Genomic DNA, 21323 nt, shown 5'->3' on the forward strand with positions numbered 1-21323 from the left:
TAGGGATAACGACAAATGAGAAGGATTTGGGAACTGTTATAGACAACAAACTCAGCAGCAATGTCGGTCAGCAGCCGCTAAGGCCAGGTAGGTATTGTCGTGTATAAAAAGGGGTATCAATTCGCGGAATAAAAATATAATTTTGCCTCTTTATATATCAATGGTAAGACCACACCTTGAATATGCTGTGCAATTTTGGGCACCTATTCTAAAGCAGGATATCATAGCACTGGAAAAAGGTGCAGAGGCGGCTACAAAATGAATAAAAGGAACGGAAGGTTAACTAATTTAAATATGTTTAGAGAAACGGCGCCTCGGAGGGGATATGATGGAATGATATAAATATATTCGGAGCTGATATAAACCATTGCGTGGAAATCTATTTATAAACAGGACTACGCATAGGATGCGGAGTCATGCGTTTAGACTGGAAGAAAGGAGATTTAAGGCAGAGGAAAGGGTTTTTTACAGTAAGGCCGTGGAATTCTCTGCCTGCAGAGGTAATTTTATCAAACTCCATACAGACATTTAAACAGCAGCTGGATGAATTCCCGGCAAAAACATAACATTCAGGCATATAATTTTTAAATTATGGGGAAACAGCTTCTTGATCCGAGGAGAGATCTGACTGCCGTTCTGGGGTCATGAAGTATTTTTTTCCCCTAGTTTATTGCAAAATTGGAAAGAGAAGGAGATCCAGCGAGTGTCCCATAACCAGACGGGCTACCGTGGAAACAGATCCATAGACAGGCTACCAGGGAGGAAGAGATCCAGCGAGTGCCCCTTGGTGATCACAGACAGACTACCACAGAGAAAGAGATCCAGTGAGAGTCCTGTGGTGACCATAGACAGGTTACCACAGAGGAAGACATCCAGTGAGTGTCCCATGGCGATCACAGGCATGCTACCACAGAAGATTTCCAGACGAGGGAAAAGAGCACCCGACCGTCCTCACCGCTTGTCCTTAACCAGCCAAAAGTCATCAACTATTTGCCCGTCCTGGGGGAGAAAGATGGGCGGTTTAGTGGCGGAGTTCAGAAGACATGGCGTTTTGCTTGTTCTAAACATGAAGGAGGAGCGTGTACCTGATCGTCGGAGAGCTGCTGGATGTGAATGTGGGTCTTGTTAGTGATGGAGATCCGAGTGTATCCGTAATCTTCAACCCTGAGTGCGCTCCACGGCCGCTCCGAAGGGATGAAAGGATCCAGCCTCTCTTTACAGCCCTGGTGGGGGGAGAAGATAGACATATGATGTGTTACAGGCTCCCTTCTTACCCCAGACCCCGTTATGATTTGTTCCAGACCAATCCACGTGCTCACCGCAGACCCCGTTATGATGTGCACCGGAGCTCCAGGGTTTGTATATGGAGCTTCTGGGGATCCTTTATAAACCTGAAACAAAGGAAGATTGAATAAATATCGGGGGGTTTTGGGGAGATCCTCATCTATGTGATAATAACCCCGAGGCAGGCAACAGGCTACATGAAATAGACTGGGTTTATTAGCCCTGTGGCAAATTGATTTGCAGAAATGGTAGTAGGTACGAAGCAAACTTATGGGACAGATAGCTGTGTGCAGATCTAAGTCGTCTAGATTGTAAGTTCTTGGGAACAGGGCTCACCGCCTCTTTCAGGCGTTGCTCAAGCAAGGGGATAATATGAATAATCCACTCACCGTGTGGTTGTACACTGGCCACAGCCGCTCGTAGGAGTGCTCATGTGCCCAGATCTCTAAATCTACCCCTGAAGAGAGAGAGACAAAGTGGAGTGAGGGGCAGAGATGGCATCTGTCATACGGCATTAACTGTCAAACCTGTCCCCTTCTGCTGGACTCAAACCCCTATCTTCAACTGGGGATTGATGGGAGTTGTAAATCAAGCACAGATGACAGCCAAACCCATTATCCTGTTCCCCATCAATCCCAGCCAAACCATGAAATATGCTACTCCTTGCTTCATATTCCAGAGCTCAGTTGTCCCTTCGCTGCATGATGGCAGAGCGGCCTGTGACCCTATGAAACCAGGATTGGGTATAATACCGAATTTAAAGAACAGGTCCTCCAAACCGTACTGCCCACCAGGAAGGCCGGTGCGAACCTGAAAAGAGAGAGAGTGTTAGGAAACCTCTGTACCCAGAGAGAGACCCCTATATTCAGAAAGAGAACGTGAAGAACCCTTGTGGGGAGTACAGAGAATGCTGGAAACGAATGACCTCGTCCCCGTCTATCTCTGTCCCTATCTTTGTTGATAACCCCCCCCGTGCCCTTAATCGGGGGTCCTCACCACGCTCTCGTGCTGCACGCAGTCGTCCTGGTCATTGTTGGAGCAGTACATGGGACGGTGACCCATCGTGATAATCCAGGGCCGCTCCAATCGCCGAGACGGCCTGGTGGCCTCCTGCAGGGAGGAGATCCAGAAATGTAAACTTCTACAAACTGCTCTCCATTGCATCTTAAGAGCTTTCGGGTTATCGTTGCCAAATCACACGACTACAAGTATCTGTATCTTCTTCTCACCTGCAGAAGCGGCCCCTGCGGTCCTGAAAGCTAATGTCACGCTATATCTTTTTCCACGTATAAAAAGATATTTACTTTAACTGAAGTTTGACGCTTCTGGATTTTGGTCCTCAGTGTTCCTCTGGCTCAATCGCCTTCCTCCAATTCTGGACTTGGTTTACTAACCTGAAGATCTCTCTGCAGCCATTCAAACTGCTCCCCGACCAGCTCCTTCCCGTACTTTGGGTAGAAATAAACCTCCGTGGAGAGCGAGATGATGTGTGCAGGGCCCAGGTCCCAGCTGGGGAGAGAAGATAAGGTAAGGTAAGCCGGGACATTGAGAACATGCGCCTGGTTTTCTAAAACACGCGGTCCCACGTGCGCTAATGTCGAGCTGCCTGGGGATGATTAGTGATGTCATACCCTCAGCTTGCTGTGTATGACCTAGTTTTTTTTTTTATTATTGTCAACAGGCCAGTCACCGGTTGGAAATGGTTAAGTTTCCCCTGTTTGTGATTGTGCTCTATAGACGTGGCTGATGTCACAGCTGAGACCTCCTCACCTGTACCACAGACCCTCGGTGTCGCCCGGCATCGTGAAACGGTTACGGTAATTGGAGAAGTTACTGAAAAACAAGACTTAGATTAGACCAACCGGCAGCAAAAAACGAGCCGCGCGAACGGGAAGCCTGGGTGAGGATATAGAAGCGTGTTTTATGGATACGGATGTGGAAGTGACACTCACTAGGCCTCTTCGTGGTTTCCTGGGCAAGTCATGTAGGGAACGTACGCTGCCACTGACTCAATCTGCCGCATAAACTCATCGCCCACTCGAGCGTTATCCTGGAAGGGGTGGTAGGGATACAGGTAGTTACTGAGTGCTGGCATTTATTGAGTAAAGATGCCGTCTGGTAGGTTTGATGCCAACTATGAATGAGGTTGGACTCCAATGCTTACCTTGTCCATGTCGTATGCAAAGTCTCCTGTAAGAGAGAAAAGGTGAGGCAGTGAGCCTTAAATTCACCGTAACCATGGCACATGCTGACACCGAAGCCCACACTTACCAACGTGAAGTATGGCGTCATACATGTCCATCTGCGTGTCTTTCTGGAGACGAGACAAGGACTGGGCGTTCTCGTTTCCCATATCCCCAAACACAGCCAGGCGTGGACCCCACGACGAACCGCCTAGAGTAGCCCGGAAGTAAAACGTGGGGCTCCAACCACGCTCGCTGCCACAATGATAAACTGAAAGAGAGGGGTAAGTAGGAGCCAGAAAGGTGAGTGAACAAGCCGAGTATGAGTGGTCCATACAAAGATTATTACACAGAGAGCGCAATAAATCAGTTTAAATCAGAAAGGCAGCGCCACTTTTTTGTGGTTATTGTTGGTGGAAGGGCTTGGCACACGTGGGTGAATTCCGGGTATTAAGGGAGTGAGAAATGTCTGACGTGGCTCGTTATAATCCGGATAAAATGCCTCCGCACACAGCGCAATAACCAGAACGTCCCCCAGATTCCCCCAACAACCCACAAATCAAGGTCCAGACGCACAACGCATTCTCACCGTATCTCCCGCCGGCTCGGAGGTCACGCAGGGTGACTCTGTGGATGTACATGGACCGGCGCATCCAGCCTCCATCCACAAACTGGCTGGCATTGCCATGCGCTGTCGTGTTGAAGGAGGGTGGCCCTGGCAGGGCGCTGTACTCCACTATAGAGGGGGTCCAGCTGTATGTCGTCCAGGTCACAGTCATGGAATTGGGGTCACCTGAGCAGAGGAGACAGTGTGAAGGCCGTAGCTACAGGGTGGGTGAGCAGGGAGGCTGCAACGTTGCACTCACCGGTGAGGGACAGATGGACCTGTTCTGGTTGTTCTCTGACAATGTCCACACCGCTCCCCCACGGCAGAGACAGAATTAGAAGCCTGACAGCGGCAACCAGCATCTTCGCACCGTCGCACGTGGAATACAGGACCTGCGCTGTCCACTAAACAGCGATACACTATGGATCTGTCTCCTTAACGTGCGTGATCGGAGAAAAAGTCCCACAAAACGATTTCCACGAGAAGACCCTGTGGAGCTCAACTTGAATCTTATAATCAGAAGTCAACTCCCTTATATCAAAGTGTATTCTGCGTACCTTGTTTGATATGGAGCCATGGACCCGCCGGGTCCCTACTGGTCACCCGTTAGCAGACCGTCCAGGTCACTATGACAGATCCCAGTCGATCACCCGTTAGCAGACCGTCCAGGTCACTATGACAGATCCCAGTCGATCACCCGTTAGCAGACCGTCCAGGTCACTATGACAGATCCCAGTCGATCACCCGTTAGCAGACCGTCCAGGTCACTATGACAGATCCCAGTCGATCACCCGTTAGCAGACCGTCCAGGTCACCATGACAGATCCCAGTCGATCACCCGTTAGCAGACCGTCCAGGTCACTAGGACAGATCCCAGTCGATCACCAGCTAGCAGACTGTCCAGGTCACCATGACACACCCCAGTCGATCACCCGTTAGCAGACCATCCAGGTCACTATGACAGATCCCAGTCGATCACCAGTTAGCAGACCGTCCAGGTCACTATGACAGATCCCAGTCGATCACCCGTTAGCAGACCGTCCAGGTCACTATGACAGATCCCAGTCGATCACCCGTTAGCAGACCGTCCAGGTCACTATGACAGATCCCAGTCGATCACCGGCTGTCCAAACAGGGAAACAGACTGACCAACTTATCAGCTGACTGAGCCGGAAACAAAACAAAGGGGAAGAGCCGGGATCCTGCGGTGGCCTCCGCTCTGCCTCCTTGTGGCATCAGCAAGTAATGCAGCAGTACAGTCATCAGACATCCTATACATTATGCGGAGGGCAGTTGGGGCAATCGAAGCTATGATTTGAGGAACATCGGTCCACTAGCAGTGTTTGTGTTGTAGCATGGATGCTGCGGGTCACCTGGGGACAGCTTACCTACAGCTCTCTGCAGGATGGCGTAATGAATAAAGTTTGTTTGACGTACCGAGTGATAAAACCCGCGATGGTCAGGTGTTTGAGGATCCCGGTCACTAGAAATTCAATGGTGGCCATTGCCATCAGATTGACCAAATGATGCCGTATTCTATGTAGATCTTGGGGCTGGACATGGCATTGGGGGGGCTTGGATGTCTCTCGGAGTTGGTAGGTTTTAACCGAGCGTCTGGAATTAGAATAAGAGGGAGATGGAACGTGGTAGTGAATTCCAGAGACGCGGCAAAGTCCTAAATAAAGGAGCGTGAATAGGCGAGAGCGGTAGAAGAGAGCCGCAAGTCATGGGAAGAACGGAGAGGGCGAGTGTATTGGCGCGTAAGAGCAGATATATAGATACAGACGTTCCGGACTCTATAGGTCAAACGCTGACGCGCATGTAGAGTTTGCTAAAGGCTTGGAGATGTTCCTCAGGAGTTTTGGGACAATATTCCATCGGCAGAGGCGTCAAAATTCCTCAATGGGGCCGAGGGATACTGATCCAAAACGACAGGACGCACCTGCTCAAGGTGGTGCAAAGGTGAGTCTAAGGGGACGATTACTTCTCCAGACGGGGGCGCCGGGCATAAAATTATTTAACTTACATTACACTTCTCCACGAAGTGGTGGTCGGTAAAGGGAGGGGGAGAATGCGAGTGAACGCGAGAAAAAAAATAAAATAAAAGCTCCTAATTTTCTTTTAAAATTCTTTTTTCTCCTTAGTTTTTGTTGCATTGGGAACCCCTTCTAGTTTTCAGACACTTTGTATGAATCGATTGCAACCCAAAGCTGCACTTAATAAACCGCAAATACATCAAAGCAAGGTTTTATTTCCTCCCTCGGGTTTCCATTTATTGAAAGTCAGGCGTTTGTTAAATAACCTGCGGGGTCAAACATAAGAAAAGAGAAAATAGACAGGGTAAATCATTTTTCAATAAACGGTAACTGGTGCGGGACTCAGCTTATATAAGTGCCCTATCTGCCATGGCATGAGGGTAAGTAGGCTGAAATGCGTCCCCGCGTCTTACAAGCAGCTCTGTGTAACCCGCCCCGGACAATGAATTATAATATGTTTACCCCGACCCAATATTTTTGCACCTGGTGGCACAGCCATGACATACGTGTGCAAGGGTTGTTACTATGGTAATAACTCCCTTGAGAAGCCAGTGTTAGTCCCAGATTACCCCAAAGCTGAAGGCACCCCAACTGTAAAAAGCCCTTCCAACCCCCAAAAATACCGAACATGAGTAACTGCACCCCGCCAGGGGCTCTGAACAGCTAGAACCGACCTCCTGGCATTCAGAACGCGGCGATTTCAGAAATAAACCAGGTATTTGGGATCTGTGAAATTTCATGTTTTCGAGGAGGATCAGGAAAGGCATTTACACATCGAGCTTTAGAGCCAGTGAGTGCGAACAACAAAGGCTTCCCCCAGCAGCTGGGAGAGCGCACACGCAAACATTTACACGTCTGACGATGACACGGCAGGCTGGCTGCACCAATCTGCGGTTACTAACTGTCCTTCGGGGGCTTCCTGCCCCATATACCCCCCAGGAGGCGCTGCCCAGGCAGTGGCTGAGGCATGGAACATTACTAGGCTTTCTTTTTGACATGGGCACAGTCATATTTGCCCCGAACCACCTTGAGTTTCACCCCAGGCAGGTCCTGCGTACGGCCTCCCTCCACCAGGACGATGTTGTGTTCTTGGAGGTTGTGGCCCTCGCCGGGAATGAAGCACACCACCTCTTTGCCGTTGCTCAGCCGCACGCGAGCGCACTTGCGATTGGCAGAGTTTGGTTTCTTCGGCTTCCGGATCATGGTTTTGAGCACAACGCCCTTGAGCTGAGGGCGGCCAAATGTGGGTCCCAGTTTCGGAGGTGGCGGCTTTGGCCTGCCCGCACGGTGCATCTGGTTCAGGGTGGCCATGGTCCGAGATTCCAGGGGGGCAGGAATCTGGAGACTCCTCTGGGCGCCAAACCGGAGCATTGAGAGGCCTGCGAAGAACAAGCAAGTAAACAAAGTCAGTACCCGGATTATGAAACGCTTAAAGGGATCCGCAGCCTTCAGCAGGTAGGGCCAGTGTCGGTGCACAACGCGGCCCTCGGGTGTATGATGTGTTTATCTTTAAAAGGCCAGTTTAATGTTCCAGGCAGTCTATTTTCTAAGTGCTTTAACAGCTTAGTGACCTTAGGACATACTATTACGTCCTATAAAACAAGCCCTAGATGACATAGGACGGTACGTCCTATGGATTTCGCACCGGCGAGGAGGTTTCTCTGCCGGTACACGGGAGATTAGGGTGTTATTAGTCAGCCTGGGGTCTCCCCTGATTGCCAGCATCGCTAGCTTCCCACTGACCAATCCGGTGTGACGCTGCTCACCATGAGGGATCTCCAGTTTAAAAGAAAATATTGGTGAAAACCCACATTGCCCCTCCCACAAGAAATAGAGATCTTTAAAAAGAGCCGGGCTGGAGCCACATGGCAGGAGGGGAAAGAGTTGGGGGTACAGAAAGGGCAAAATGTGTATGGGGGGGGGATACTGCACCCCTGTATTTGCAATGGAAACCCCCCATAAGTTAAAGTGACCACTCAGCATTAAAGCGTCCCTTTGGGGCCCTCGCTGCCGCTGACTCACCCAGACGCCACGGCGCGGCGGCCAAGCTCAGGATCCCAGAACCGGACATCTCGGGGCAGGAGACGGTCACCTGGGGAGACAGAGAGGGTGCGTGACACACGTATCTCTGCTCCTATACACAGAGAGCCAAGTATATACTCAGTGCTGTACACATTCATTTCACGCCAATTAGCGTCATGCAGAGAGAGATATATAATAATATCACTCCGATTAGCGTCATACAGATACATATATATATATACATATTTTTTTTCACAATGATAAGCGTTATACAGAGATATATAGATAGATAGATGTATTATCACACCGATTAGCGTCATACAGAGGTAAGTCATATTATTATTGAAGTTGTTGTTATAAAGAGATATATTAACGTCACCCTTAGCGATAAATAATTATATATTTTATAGTCTATTAACAGTTATTATGACTACGCTGAGAATTCACCTTCAACTGCCCAGCTTCCAAAGCGCCATGTGAAGCCACTTCCGGGTCACATGACTAGTAGGCGGGGCTGACTCACAGCGAGGCGTGGATTACACGGAAGGAAAGAGAGGTAAATTATGGGAGTGGAACTCAATTTCCCCCGAGAGAGCAAATATACCCCCCAGCCACTGAGTATTAACCCCTTAGAGAGACCACATATACCCCCCAGCCACTGAGCATTAACCCCTGAGAGAGCATTAACCCCTGAGAGAGCATATAAACCCTCAGCCACGGAGCATTAACCCCTGAGAGAGCATATAAACCCTCAGCCACAGAGCATTAACCCCTGAGAGAGCATATAAACCCTCAGCCACGGAGCATTAACCCCTGAGAGAGCATATAAACCCTCAGCCACAGAGCATTAACCCCTGAGAGAGCATATAAACCCCCAGCCACTGAGCATTAACCCCTGAGAGAGCATATAAACCCCCAGCCACTGAGTATTAACCCCTGAGAGAGCATATAAACCCCCAGCCACGGAGCATTAACCCCTGAGAGAGCAGATTTACCCCCAGCCAAGGAGCATTAACCCCTGAGAGAGCAGGTTTACCCCCAGCCACTGAGCATTAACCCCTGAGAGAGCATGTATATATACCCCCAGCCACTGAGCATTAACCCCTGAGAGAGCATATAAACCCCCAGCCATGGAGCATTAACCCCTGAGAGAGCAGATTTACCCCCAGCCACTGATCATTAACCCCTGAGAGAGCATATAAACCCTCAGCCACGGAGCATTAACCCCTGAGAGAGCATATAAACCCTCAGCCACAGAGCATTAACCCCTGAGAGAGCATATAAACCCCCAGCCACGGAGCATTAACCCCTGAGAGAGCAGGTTTACCCCCAGCCACTGAGCATTAACCCCTGAGAGAGCATATATATATACCCCCAGCCACTGAGCATTAACCCCTGAGAGAGCATATAAACCCCCAGCCATGGAGCATTAACCCCGGAGAGAGCAGTCACTGATAATATACGTTAGAGATCACAGATATACCCCCACACTGAGAAATAGCCCCAGGCAGTAATACATAGCCGCAGAGTTATAGAAATACATGATGCAGGGTCCTGGCAAGCGTATGAATGCCGCGGGCTACCGGTGCCGGACGGCCACAGAAAGCAGCTTTCGCTGTCCAATCACGCGCTGCTTTCACAATATCCACCTGCGGCTACAACATATTTATACCGCCTCTTAACTGTGATGCATAGCTGCCAACAGTCCTGAATTTCCGAGGAAACTCCCAACTGGTTTTCCTACTCATCTGATGTTTGGGTTTGCCGCATGTGGGCAGAATGTCTGCTCTGTACGCGATTGATACGATTGATATGATTTATACGCTAAGCTATGGAAACGATTTATACGATACCGGATCTATATGATTTATACGTTTAGTTTTGAGTATCGCTCTCCATGCTGGGGCGAGTTGTCTTTCTCACTTCATGTTGAGTACGTTTGGGGCGAGCGCCGTGATTTGCCAGCTAACTGCCCTCTCTTCCCAGACGGCCTGGCGGGGGGCTTCGGCATGGGTCACCCGCTCTCCACGGTACGGTTCGATCTGGAGCCTCTGCCGGACGACCTCCTCCTCCTTATCCTGAGTTACCTGCCTCCCCGGGAGCTGGCCGCGCCGTGCAGGGCTGTGAGCCGCCGCTGGAAGAGGCTGGTGGACTCTCCGTTCCTGTGGAGGCTGAAGTGTGAGCGTGAGTGCAGGGCGGACGTGCTGGAGGCTTCCCGCACCTGCACCTCCTTCCCCTGGCCGCGAGTTTGTCTGAAGAAGCCCTTCACACGGAACCTGCTGCGAAACCCGTTTGGTGCAGGTGAAAAGAGGGGGCTGCAGGGTATCAGCCCCTCCCAGGATCTTTTGCCGGTGGAGCAGCCTCCCAGCAGAGGTGGTAGAGGGTAATACAGTGAGGGTATTAAACATGCATGGGATAGACATACGGCTCCTGAATCTAAGACGAGACCAACGACTGATTAAGGTTTGAGTCTTTACAGACTAGACGGGGGGCCGAATGGGGCCGACCTGCTGGAAAATTCTGTTTGTGTGTTTCCTTTTCTCTGTAGAGGGACTCCGGCACTGGGAGGTGACGCACGGAGGGGACGGCTGGACTGTTGAGGATAATAGATCCCCCCTGGATGGGGCAGAGAGCCAGAAATGCTTCGTCACGTCTTATTTGTAAGTATTATTACCCAAAGAGCGGGCGTGACCGGTAACCACGGGAGGCGCAAGGGCCGGATGGGGCCGATCGGCCGGCGGGGTCTGTGTTTCTGTCTGACGCTCTGCTGTCCGTCTGTCTCCCCGCAGCTGGTGTGTGAAGACGCAGCTCGTTGACCTTCTGGAATCAGGGCTGTGGGGTCATTACCTGGATGTCCACCAGCCGCCTATCTGCATCTCCGACTGGTCAGTTCCTCCTCCCGACGCTTGTCCCGCTTATTATATTCCATACTATATATTATTATATTCCATACTATATATTATTATATTCCATACGGGAAATCCAAGCGTCCCGGGAGGGCACCGCGCTGCAGCTGCCACTGCAGACAGACCCCCCCCCAGACGTGGAGGTCACTTCAGCCACCTCCCCGGGGCACCAATGACGCTTTATACATAACCACTACTCACCGTTACTAAACCGTCTCCTTGCTCCCGCAGGTACGGCAGCAGGGCAGACTGCGGCTGCGTTTATCAAATGAAGGTTGAACTCCTCGCTGCCGACAGACAGACGGCCATAAAAGTGTTTGAGAGCAACCCAGAGCCGATCCCGCAGTGGAACGACCAGAGCTACGCGCAGGTACCGGCGGAAGGCAGGGCGCCGTCTGTCCCGTTCGTAATTCATGCAGCCGGCATGCCGCGCTTACCTGACGGGACGCCCCCTCCCCCGTCACGTTTGCGCTCGTGCGATTATCTATCGGAGTCCCCGCCGGTAGATCCGGCTTTTGACGCCGTCTTCCGTCCGAGTAACGAGTCTTCCTCCCGCTTCAGGTTTCTTACGTTTTCCAAAACTACGGCCCCGGCGTGCGGTTCGTCCGGTTCTCGCACCGGGGGAAGGACACGCAGTTCTGGAAGGGTTGGTACGGAGCGCGAATCACCAACTCCTCCGTCACGGTCCGGATCGCCACCAACCTGGCCGAGAACCGCGAGTCCGGAACCGGGGAGCTTCCCAGCGGAGAACCCGCCGCAACTCGGACACGTTAACGGCGCTCGGTCCCTGCAGAAATTGTGAACAGGGCTGAATTTTACCCGATCGATGGGTTTGGATATTCAGCGGGATCAGGCAGCGCTTCAAAGCCTGCGTTACATTCAGCAGCGAAAGGTGGGACAGCAGCTTTACAGGTAGAGCCGTAATCTCTGCCCTCCGATATAAATGCGCTTTATGAGATAATATAAATAAAGTTTTATGTACAAAGGATTGAAGCGTTTCATTGGCTGCTGCTGTTTTTGGGGGTTATTAAAGAGGGGCTTTCCAGTAGCATTGGGGGAGTGGCATGTGCTGGTACCACTTAAACATGCGCCACCAACGGGTGGAAGACGGGTGACTATACCGGCTGGATGGGTTAAGACGTTGGGGCCACCACGGCATCCATTAGCCAGAGACGTGTGCCAATCAGCACCTGTCTATTATATAAGATCCAATCAGCTATTGGGGTCGCCGTATGGGGAGGGGTCATCATGTGGACCCCTGCGGACCCGTTACTCAGCGCTGCGTTGGTTCTGGACAGGTATTGGGTTTATTATATTTTTATTATTATAGAAAACACAAATTTATCCTCAGAATCACAAATAAAACTTGGATCTCAGCAGATCCCGATAAACAGGGCCTTGTCGGGTTATGAGCCTGTTTATTGGGACTGGTGCTGCAGATATGGGGCTGTTGTTAGTTATAGTGGGGGCTACCCTTAGCCTTTTGTAATGTGCCGGGGGGGGGGGTCAGTGGCTTCGGCTCCGTTGAATCCGTTTCGCCTCCAGACCCAGGGTTTTGTGTACTCTGTTGTCATAGTGACACTTCCGCTCCTATTCTGGGCACCCACCCTTCATCCTTCGTTCTGATTTGTCGGTTCATATGCCCGAAGTTCCTGTCTATGAATTTTCCCCGCGTAGAACCCCAGCCCTGGTCTCGGATTGGCTCCTACATGCGACGCTCTACTCGTACGCGCTGTGATTGGTCCTTTTCTCACGCATCTCCTTGTTGATTGGTCTCTTTGAGTGAAGTTGTTCTACCCCGTGCTGTCATTTGTGTTTTGGTCACGTGTCAGGCTGCGCTACCGCTGATTGGAGTTTCTATGGCACTGGATGTCTTCCCATTCGTGTGATTGGCTGTTCTGGCTGTCAGTGCCGCACTGGGTGTAGGAAGATGGCGGCGCGCATGCTGCTGCGGGTGTCTGTCAGGTCATGGTGTCGGCGGGCGCTGAGCACCGGGGACTCAGGGCCCCGGAGTCGCCTGTATGAGCATGTGCGGGAGGGCTATAGTGCGCGGCCCCGGCTGGACATGGACTCGCTGAGCCGGGACCTGGAGGCGGCAGAACGCGAACTGCGGGACCGGAAAGCTGGAGGAGACCCGGGGGAGCTGCGGGTAACGGTAGGTACAACGGGAGAGCGAGTCTTCCGTTTATGTCTGCCAAGTGACCCTGATTAGTTTGCCCAGTCCCTCTCTAAAATCCGCGTGCCCTCTGTCTTCTTCCCTGATGGATCTGGTTGGGTGACCCATCTCTCCCGGTCATCCCCCTCCTCCCCCGGTCTCCGCCTCTTCCCGGGTGACCCCCCTGTCCCCTGTGTTCCAGCTCCAGATGTGGGAGAAGCTGCAGAGTCTCCAGGCCGAGATTCACAAACTGGAGGAGGAGAAATCTCAGATCGCCAAAGAAGTCAAGAATCTGGTGGTGAGTGAGGAGCGGGGCCTGGGTGCCACCGCTCGGGTCTCGCAAGGCCTGTCTGTGGCCCCCGCGCGCACCCGTGGCCCCCCGCGTGTCCCATCTCACGCCTCGCAGACGTGTCGGGTTCTGATCTCTCTCTGTTTGTTTGCAGTTGGCGCACGGGCAGCAGAGTCTGCAGACGGTAAGTCCCCCACGGAGCTGTTGGCTGGAGCGCGTCGGGGCCGGCTGGAGCGCGTCGGGGCCGGCTGGAGCGCGTCGGGGCCGGCTGGAGCGCGTCGGGGCCGGCTGGAGCGCGTCGGGGGCCGGCTGGGTGAACGTGGCCTGTTAGGTGGGAGAAGCTTCTCTCAGGGGTCTAGATGTCTCTATGATTTTGAGTTCTGGTCCTCCAGGGTCAGCCTGAGAGTCACCAGAATCCTGTAGGTTTTGTGTTCTCCTGTCTGCCCCCCCCCCGCTTGCCCCTTGGCCCTCCCCTCCCGCCCCCCTCTTGCACCCCTCTTGCCCCCCTCTTGCCCCCCTTCTTGCCCCCTTCTTGCACCCTCGTCGGTGCGTTGAAGGCTTTTCCTTGATCTGTCATCCACTCCGCTGACTTTACTCCCCGTTCAGCTCCCGAGATATTTATCCATCAGGAAGAGAGGGAAGGAGATCCGATCGCAGCTCAACGGCCTCTACGAGCAGGAGACCGACGTGGAGAGAGCGTTTTACTGCCGCGCGCTGCGGCTACCCAACAGAACCCACCCGGACACCGTGAGTATCGGCCCCCATCCGGCCCGTCTGGTCACACCTCCATCCCATGCATCCTCTGATCATCCTCCGTGTTTTTCCTCCCCAGCCCGTTGGAGATGAGAGCTGCGCTCGGGTCCTGGACGTGGTCGGCTCCAGGCCTGGTAAGGATGATGGGGTTTGGAGTCGTCGGGGATTTTCAGACACTGACTCCCATTTTATTGCTGCTCTTCCAGAGTTTGATTTTGAAGCCCGCGGCCATCTCCAGATCGGAGAGGATTTGGATATAATCCGGCAGAGGTGCGTCCCGCGGACCCCCCGTCCTATACCCCCCCCGGATACCCCAACCGCCCCCCCCCCCGCTTCTCCCTCCTTCATTCTCTTTTCTCTTCTGATTATTGCTGCAGCTTTAAATGAAGCGGAAATAAAAAGATTAAAAAAACAGGGAATTAAAATATATTATTGTGGGGGGGTTGCTTTTTGGGGTTTTTTTTTGTATTTTTACTAAGATCCAAACATTTTCCGCCCGGAGCTGCTTTATATTCCGGCGAATACCGTCTTTCCCTAGATGCCAGTTCCAGGCATCTACTACCCGCCCCCCCCCATCATATAAATGACAGGCCCACCGCTGCCATTCACACTTCCACCACTAGGTGGCCCCTACATAGCGTTCATCCTCTTCACCTGTCCCAAGAGGTACCAAGTCAGCATCGCCCCCCCTGTATTATCTACAAACATAGAACCCGCCGACAGATCGGCCCCCTCCGGCCCCCGTCTAGTCTGTAACGACTCAATCAGTCGTCGGTCTCGATTCAGGAGCCGTATGTCTATCCCATGCATGTGTATTACCCTCTACCACCTCTGCTGGGAGCCTGGTCCACATATCTACCACCCTCTCAGTAAAGTAAAACCTCCTTCCGTTCCAAGCTTCTGACCCTCTAGTTTTAGAATTACCAGAAATAATTAGTTATCTGCATCATCTTTCATCCTCATGGCTGCGCCCGCTAGGCCTTTCCGTGTTCTGTATGTTATGCCGGTGCGTGCGTGTTGCGTGTTCCGTGTCTCATTAGCTGATGGAGCCCTGGGGCAGTTTCCAGGAGTCACCGCGTAGCCGCCGTGCGTCACCCTCTGCCGCGGGACGGGGGGGTTGGCTAAAATCCAGGAGATGATTAGAAGGGTATCTAAAGAATGTGGGGGTGAAAGCTGTCGGGGGCACAAAACAGTTCTGGGCCCATGTTCTAGGGGCACAGAACTAACCCCGTGTCTGCTCGGACTCTGTTTATTAACCCTTCGCTATCTTCTGTGCAGACGCCTCTCCCACGTCTCCGGGCACCGCTCCTACTACCTCCGTGGCGCGGGCTCCATGTTGCAGTACGCGCTCGTCAACTTCACGATTAACAAACTGATGAAAAAGGTAACCGCAGCTTGGCGAGCGCTCACTCACCAGAGCGAGCGCTCACTCACCGCATGTCTCTCCCACAGGGATTCATCCCGATGTCTGTCCCGGACATGCTGAGAGGAGCCGTGTTTGTGAGTAAAGACTGTCTGCCCCCGGCACTGTCTGTCTCCTGGCCCCCCCCGGCACTGTCTGTCTCCTGTCCCCCCCCCGGCACTGTCTGTCTCCTGCCCCCCCCGGCACTGTCTCCTGGCCCCCCCTGGCACTGTCTCCTGGCCCCCCCTGGCACTGTCTCCTGGCCCCCCCTGGCACTGTCTCCTGGCCCCCCCCCGGCACTGTCTGCCCCTCTCATCCCGTCTCCCTTCTTGCCCCGCTCTCCCAGGAAGGCTGTGGGATGCAGCCGACGGCTCACAGCTCCCAAGTCTATAACCTGGATCCTGCGCAGCATCCGGATCTAAACCTGGCCGGGACCTCGGAGGTCGGAATCGCCGGTGCGTCTCTCTGCGTCTGTCTGGCTCTCTCGCTCTGCGTCTGTCTGTCTGGCTCTCTCGCTCTGCGTCTGTCTGTCTGGCTCTCTCGCTCTGCGTCTGTCTGTCTGGCTCTCTCGCTCTGCGTCTGTCTGTCTGGCTCTCTCGCTCTGCGTCTGTCTGTCTGGCTCTCTCGCTCTGCGTCTGTCTGTCTGGCTCTCTCGCTCTGCGTCTGTCTGTCTGGCTCTCTCGCTCTGCGTCTGTCTGGCTCTCTCGCTCTGCGTCTGTCTGGCTCTCTCGCTCTGCGTCTGTCTGGCTCTCTCGCTCTGCGTCTGTCTGGCTCTCTCGCTCTGCGTCTGTCTGGCTCTCTCGCTCTGCGTCTGTCTGGCTCTCTCGCTCTGCGTCTGTCTGGCTCTCTCGCTCTGCGTCTGTCTGGCTCTCTCGCTCTGCGTCTGTCTGGCTCTCTCGCTCTGCGTCTGTCTGGCTCTCTCGCTCTGCGTCTGTCTGGCTCTCTCGCTCTGCGTCTGTCTGTCTGGCTCTCTCGCTCTGCGTCTGTCTGTCTGGCTCTCTCGCTCTGCGTCTGTCTGGCTCTCTCGCTCTGCGTCTGTCTGGCTCTCTCGCTCTGCGTCTGTCTGTCTGTCTGGCTCTCTCGCTCTGCGTCTGTCTGGCTCTCTCGCTCTGCGTCTGTCTGGCTCTCTCGCTCTGCGTCTGTCTGTCTGGCTCTCTCGCTCTGCGTCTGTCTGTCTGGCTCTCTCGCTCTGCGTCTGTCTGTCTGGCTCTCTCGCTCTGCGTCTGTCTGTCTGGCTCTCTCGCTCTGCGTCTGTCTGTCTGGCTCTCTCGCTCTGCGTCTGTCTGTCTCTCTCTCTCGCTCTGCGTCTGTCTGTCTCTCTCTCTCGCTCTGCGTCTGTCTGTCTCTCTCTCTCGCTCTGCGTCTGTCTGTCTCTCTCTCTCGCTCTGCGTCTGCCTGTCTGGCTCTCTCGCTCTGCGTCTGTCTGTCTGTCTGGCTCTCTCGCTCTGCGTCTGCCTGTCTGGCTCTCTCGCTCTGCGTCTGTCTGTCTCTCTCTCGCTCTGCGTCTGCCTGTCTCTCTCTCTCGCTCTGCGTCTGCCTGTCTGTCTCTCTCGCTCTGCGTCTGTCTGTCTCTCTCTCGCTCTGCGTCTGTCTGTCTGTCTCTCTCGCTCTGCGTCTGCCTGTCTGGCTCTCTCGCTCTGCGTCTGTCTGTCTCTCTCTCTCGCTCTGCGTCTGCCTGTCTGCCTGTCTGGCTCTCTCGCTCTGCGTCTGCCTGTCTGGCTCTCTCGCTCTGCGTCTGCCTGTCTCTCTCCTGTTTGAGTATTAGAGCGATGTCCTGCTCTCTCATACAGGGTACTTCATGGACCATGCGCAGATGCTGTCGGACCTCCCGGTCAGGTGAGTACCCCCCCCCCCATTCTGTTACCCTCTGAGCATGGGGTGGGGGCAGTTCATAGAGAAAGCCCCCCTGTGATAGGGAGTTTGTCTCGCTCGCCTTTCTGATGTCTCTTTTTGACTCCTGCGTGTCTCCGTAGGACGGTTTGCTGCAGCACCTGTTACAGGGCAGAGACCGACACGGGCCGCGAGACGTGGGGGCTTTACAGAGTTCACCACTTTACTAAGGTTAGCCTCCCCCCCCCCCCGACTGCCTGCCCCGTCTGCCCGGACCCCCTTCCTGTTTCTGCCCGGACCCCCTTCCTGTTTCTGCCCGGACCCCCTTCCTGTTTCTGCCCCTCTCGTTGCTCCCTCCCCAGGTGGAGATGTTCGGGGTTACGGCAAACGAGAGCGGAGAGGAGAGTCAGAGGCTGCTGGATGACTTCCTACAAGTGCAGAAAGAGATCTTCTCCGAGCTCGGCCTGCATTTCAAGTGAGTGTTGGTGTGAGGGCGGAGTGTTCGAGCAGGGGGGCGCGGGTGGGGTGCGCTCGGAGTGTTGGCCCGGGCGGGGCGAGGGCAGATCGTTGGTGGGTTGAGGACGGCGTGTTGGCGCGGGCGGAGTGTTGGCGGGGCGAGGGCGGAGTGTTGGCGAGGGCGGAGTGTTGGCGCTGGCAAGGCGCGGGCGGAGTGTTGGCGCGGGCGGAGTGTTGGCGCGGGCGGAGTGTTGGCGCGGGCGGAGTGTTGGCGCGGGCGGAGTGTTTATAATATGGTTATTATTCGTATTACTTGTCTCTCTGTGATCTCGTTCTGTTCAGGGTCCTGGAGATGCCGACCCTGGAGCTGGGGCTGCCGGCGTACAGGAAATACGACATCGAAGCCTGGATGCCGGGCCGCCGGTGTTACGGGGAGGTGGGGGACCTGGGCCACGTGTGTGGGGGGGGGTGATCTGGGCCACGTGTGTCGGCGGGGGGGTGATCTGGGCCACGTGTGTGGGCGGGGGGGGGTGTAATTTGGGTTATTTCCGAGCTTCTTAGCGTTCTCTCTGTTTTCTAGATTTCCAGCGCATCAAACTGTACCGACTACCAGAGCCGGCGCCTGAACATCATGTACCGGGGCCCGGGGGGGGAGCTGCGCCACGCGCACACCGTGAGTTCACACTAACAGGGTTTCTGCCGCTGCTGGGCCGTGGGAAAGACCCGCTAACCGCACTCTCCTCTCGCAGGTTAACGGCACGGCCTGCGCCGTCCCGCGCCTCCTCATCGCCATTCTGGAGTCTAACCAGTTAAAGGTGAGTTTCCATGAGTCTGTCCGCTGCCTGTCCCCACGCGGCTCCCGCTACCCACGCGGCTCCCGCTACCCACGCGGCTCTCTGTCTCTGGCCTGGCTATGTGTGTCTCTCTCTCGTAGCCTGGCTTACTGACTCTCTCTCTCTCGCACTCTCTCTCTCGCTCGCACTCACACTCACTCTCACTCTCACTCACACTCACTCTGTTTGCGCAGGACGGCAGAGTGCGCGTCCCCGAAGTCTTGCGGCCTCTCATGGGAATGGACGTCATTGACAGACCGAGCTACAGCCCTGCGAAGTATATCGGCCCGAACCAGAGGAAAGCGGAGGGACTGGATCCGTGAGGTCGGGGCTGGTGGGACTGGTGGAGCAAACAATGCAGGAGATGGAGGCCTGAGCCGTGGCAGGGTGGGCATCAGAGGCCACAGGAGTACGATGGGGGGCGTTACATGCCCCTCCGTGAGCGTGAGTTCATGTCTATGGCTGCCTCTGCCTGCGCCGTCTCCCTCCTCTGCCTGCGCCGCGGCAGTCTCATCCGGATCGGGCGCCCCGGGCGCTTTTCCCGTGCAGGTGACAGATGGGGGCCGGGGGGGCCGGGGGCCCAGAACTTTCCACACAAAAGAGACACAATAGGGAGCGCCGTCCACCTGCCAACCACCGTCCTGACAATAGCGGGTAATTGGCGGGTGTGTGAGTGCCGCGGGGCATTAACCTCTAAACAGCTGGAACCGTTTTAATGAAACTTTGTATAATAAATAAAGTGCACTCGCTGAGTAAACACTCTCGTCCTCGTTAACCCTTCTGAGCCCCGAGGCGATAAACCTCCACATCCCGGAATGACTGCGCCCCCCCCCCGTATACTCGCTGGCTGCCTGCGCTCCCCCCCCCCCGTATACTCGCTGACTGCCTGTACCCCCCGTATACTCGACTGACTGCCTGTACCCCCCCCCTATACTCGACTGACTGCCTGTGCCCCCCCCGTATACTCGACTGGCTGCCTGTGCCCAAACCCCCCCGTATACGCGCTGACTGCCTGCGAAATCTCCCCCCCCCGTATACTCGCTGACTGACTGCCTGAAACCCCCCCCCCGGTATACTCGCTGGCTGCCTGCGCTCCCCCCCGTATACTCGGCTGACTGACTGCCTGTACCCCCCCCCGTATACTCAACTGACTGCCTGCGAACCCCCCCCCGTATACTCGACTGACTGCCTGCGAAACCCCCCCCCCGTATACTCGCTGACTGACTGCCTGAAACCCCCCCGTATACTCGCTGACTGACTGCGCGGCGTGTATACTGTGGGCAGAGGGTATAAAGTCCAAACCTGGCTGCATGAAAACAATCGCTTAACCCCTTCAGTCCCGGGGGTTATAACCAAAGCGCCAAAATCTGTTTTGTCATTATTACCGTATGTCTGTTAACCCATGATTGCCCGATGAAGCCGCACAAATTACTCGTGAGTTCGGGGGGGGGGGGGCCTTCTTTTAAAATCGTAGAAATGCATAAAACATAATAATTGGTGATAATTATTAAAAAAAAGTATACTGAAATAGAAAACGTAATTTTGCCTAAATTTCCCTCTATGCTGTAAGCTCCGCAGCCGAGCGACGAGCCGAGTTCAGTGACGTCTCCGGATTCCATTCACACCCCAAATCCGCCGAGGGCCGCGCTTTGCATATTACCCCGTATTACATATTTCTGGGTTTAGGGGATTTGGGGGTAGTGATTTTTGTTACAGATAGAGGAAGGGTTAAGGGGCACTTTTTTTTTGGGGGGGGGGTATTTATTTTTTTTGTTTTAATCTTTTCTTGCTCTCCTTTATGATCTGCGCTGATCACAATGTGATCAGCGAGCAGGGGCTGCGTTATGCTGCGCTGCCGCTTGCAGTGATTGGACTCGGCCAGCAGGGGGGGCAATGGGAGATTCCAACTGGGTCGAAAAAGACCTCCTCTCTTCGAGTGAACATCTGGGGGGCCGTCAGCAGTGACACCAACCGAAGGGAGCGCCGATAACGCCGTCGGGCATTCCGTCTACCGGTGCTCGGGGCAAGCGCTGTTACAGGCGATCAGTCGGCAGGGAGCCTGTAATGGAGAGAGTCCAGGCTGATGATCTCCCGTGTAGCGGGACATTCCTGCCACTGCAACAAAGTCAGGACGTAGCTGTACGTCGTACTGGGCTTCTTGCCACAAGTGTTGAGGTTGCGCAGGTGCTCCGGGGCAAGGCTGTCCGCTCTGTGATTGTGTTTCTTACCCCAGGCGGTTTTTGCCCCCCGCGTTACTCTTCGGGGGCCGCTGGGGCTTCGGCTGCATGTAGTATATCCTATATTACATCACATGATGTCACATTACTCTGTATAGCACCAGCAGACGCCGAAGCGCTGTTCCCACGGGAAGAGTGGAAATAAATAGCATTAAAGCTGACTGTTATTGTGTTAAAACAGACTGGGATGGGAGGAGAAGGCGGCTCTGCTCCCAGGAGCTTACAATCTATTTGGTGGGTGAGATGGCGGCAGACTGGGACCGTCTTACCATTCTCTTGTCCTAAGAGCTGTATTTGGCATCTTCCCAAAACTTACCCCCCCCATGTGCT

The 21323-nt window shown here is 54.1% G+C and overlaps 4 protein-coding genes across 5 annotated transcripts; 2 read left to right on the forward strand and 2 right to left on the reverse strand.

The window, feature by feature from the left end:
* Window positions 1-484: 484 nt before the first annotated feature.
* Window positions 485-4438, reverse strand: ACP7 (acid phosphatase 7, tartrate resistant (putative)). The gene is made up of 13 exons (XM_053472364.1): window positions 4334-4438; window positions 4057-4260; window positions 3556-3738; window positions 3449-3474; window positions 3237-3334; window positions 3055-3117; window positions 2679-2793; window positions 2281-2394; window positions 2037-2094; window positions 1674-1741; window positions 1320-1391; window positions 1086-1223; window positions 485-999 (listed from the first exon to the last, which is right to left on the reverse strand). The coding sequence occupies exons 1-13, from the start codon at window positions 4434-4436 to the stop codon at window positions 952-954; spliced, it is 1290 nt and encodes a 429-aa protein (XP_053328339.1). The 5' UTR covers window positions 4437-4438; the 3' UTR covers window positions 485-951.
* A 1873-nt stretch (window positions 4439-6311) lies between these two features.
* MRPS12 (mitochondrial ribosomal protein S12) lies at window positions 6312-8618 on the reverse strand. The gene is made up of 3 exons (XM_053472369.1): window positions 8580-8618; window positions 8133-8202; window positions 6312-7489 (listed from the first exon to the last, which is right to left on the reverse strand). Exons 2-3 carry the CDS (start codon window positions 8179-8181, stop codon window positions 7089-7091), a joined length of 450 nt encoding a protein of 149 aa, XP_053328344.1. The 5' UTR covers window positions 8182-8202; window positions 8580-8618; the 3' UTR covers window positions 6312-7088.
* Window positions 8619-8656: 38 nt separating this feature from the next.
* FBXO27 (F-box protein 27) lies at window positions 8657-12026 on the forward strand. Of its 2 annotated transcripts, none has more exons than XM_053472365.1 (6): window positions 8657-8688; window positions 10119-10433; window positions 10681-10792; window positions 10922-11017; window positions 11270-11408; window positions 11600-12026. In XM_053472365.1, the coding sequence occupies exons 2-6, from the start codon at window positions 10142-10144 to the stop codon at window positions 11810-11812; spliced, it is 852 nt and encodes a 283-aa protein (XP_053328340.1). In that variant the 5' UTR covers window positions 8657-8688; window positions 10119-10141; the 3' UTR covers window positions 11813-12026. The 2 variants fall into 2 exon arrangements, with proteins under 2 accessions (XP_053328340.1, XP_053328341.1); XM_053472366.1 differs by having other exon boundaries at window positions 10119-10316.
* Window positions 12027-12935: 909 nt separating this feature from the next.
* On the forward strand, window positions 12936-19513 carry SARS2 (seryl-tRNA synthetase 2, mitochondrial). Its single transcript, XM_053472910.1, has 16 exons — window positions 12936-13193; window positions 13396-13491; window positions 13637-13666; window positions 14089-14229; window positions 14315-14369; window positions 14442-14505; window positions 15514-15619; window positions 15688-15735; window positions 15984-16092; window positions 17428-17473; window positions 17611-17698; window positions 17830-17942; window positions 18266-18359; window positions 18504-18596; window positions 18673-18738; window positions 18951-19513. The coding sequence occupies exons 1-16, from the start codon at window positions 12969-12971 to the stop codon at window positions 19077-19079; spliced, it is 1503 nt and encodes a 500-aa protein (XP_053328885.1). The 5' UTR covers window positions 12936-12968; the 3' UTR covers window positions 19080-19513.
* The last annotated feature ends 1810 nt before the right edge of the window (window positions 19514-21323 follow it).

Source organism: Spea bombifrons, chromosome 8 (genome assembly GCF_027358695.1).
Source record: "Spea bombifrons isolate aSpeBom1 chromosome 8, aSpeBom1.2.pri, whole genome shotgun sequence".
NCBI lineage: Eukaryota > Metazoa > Chordata > Amphibia > Anura > Pelobatidae > Spea > Spea bombifrons.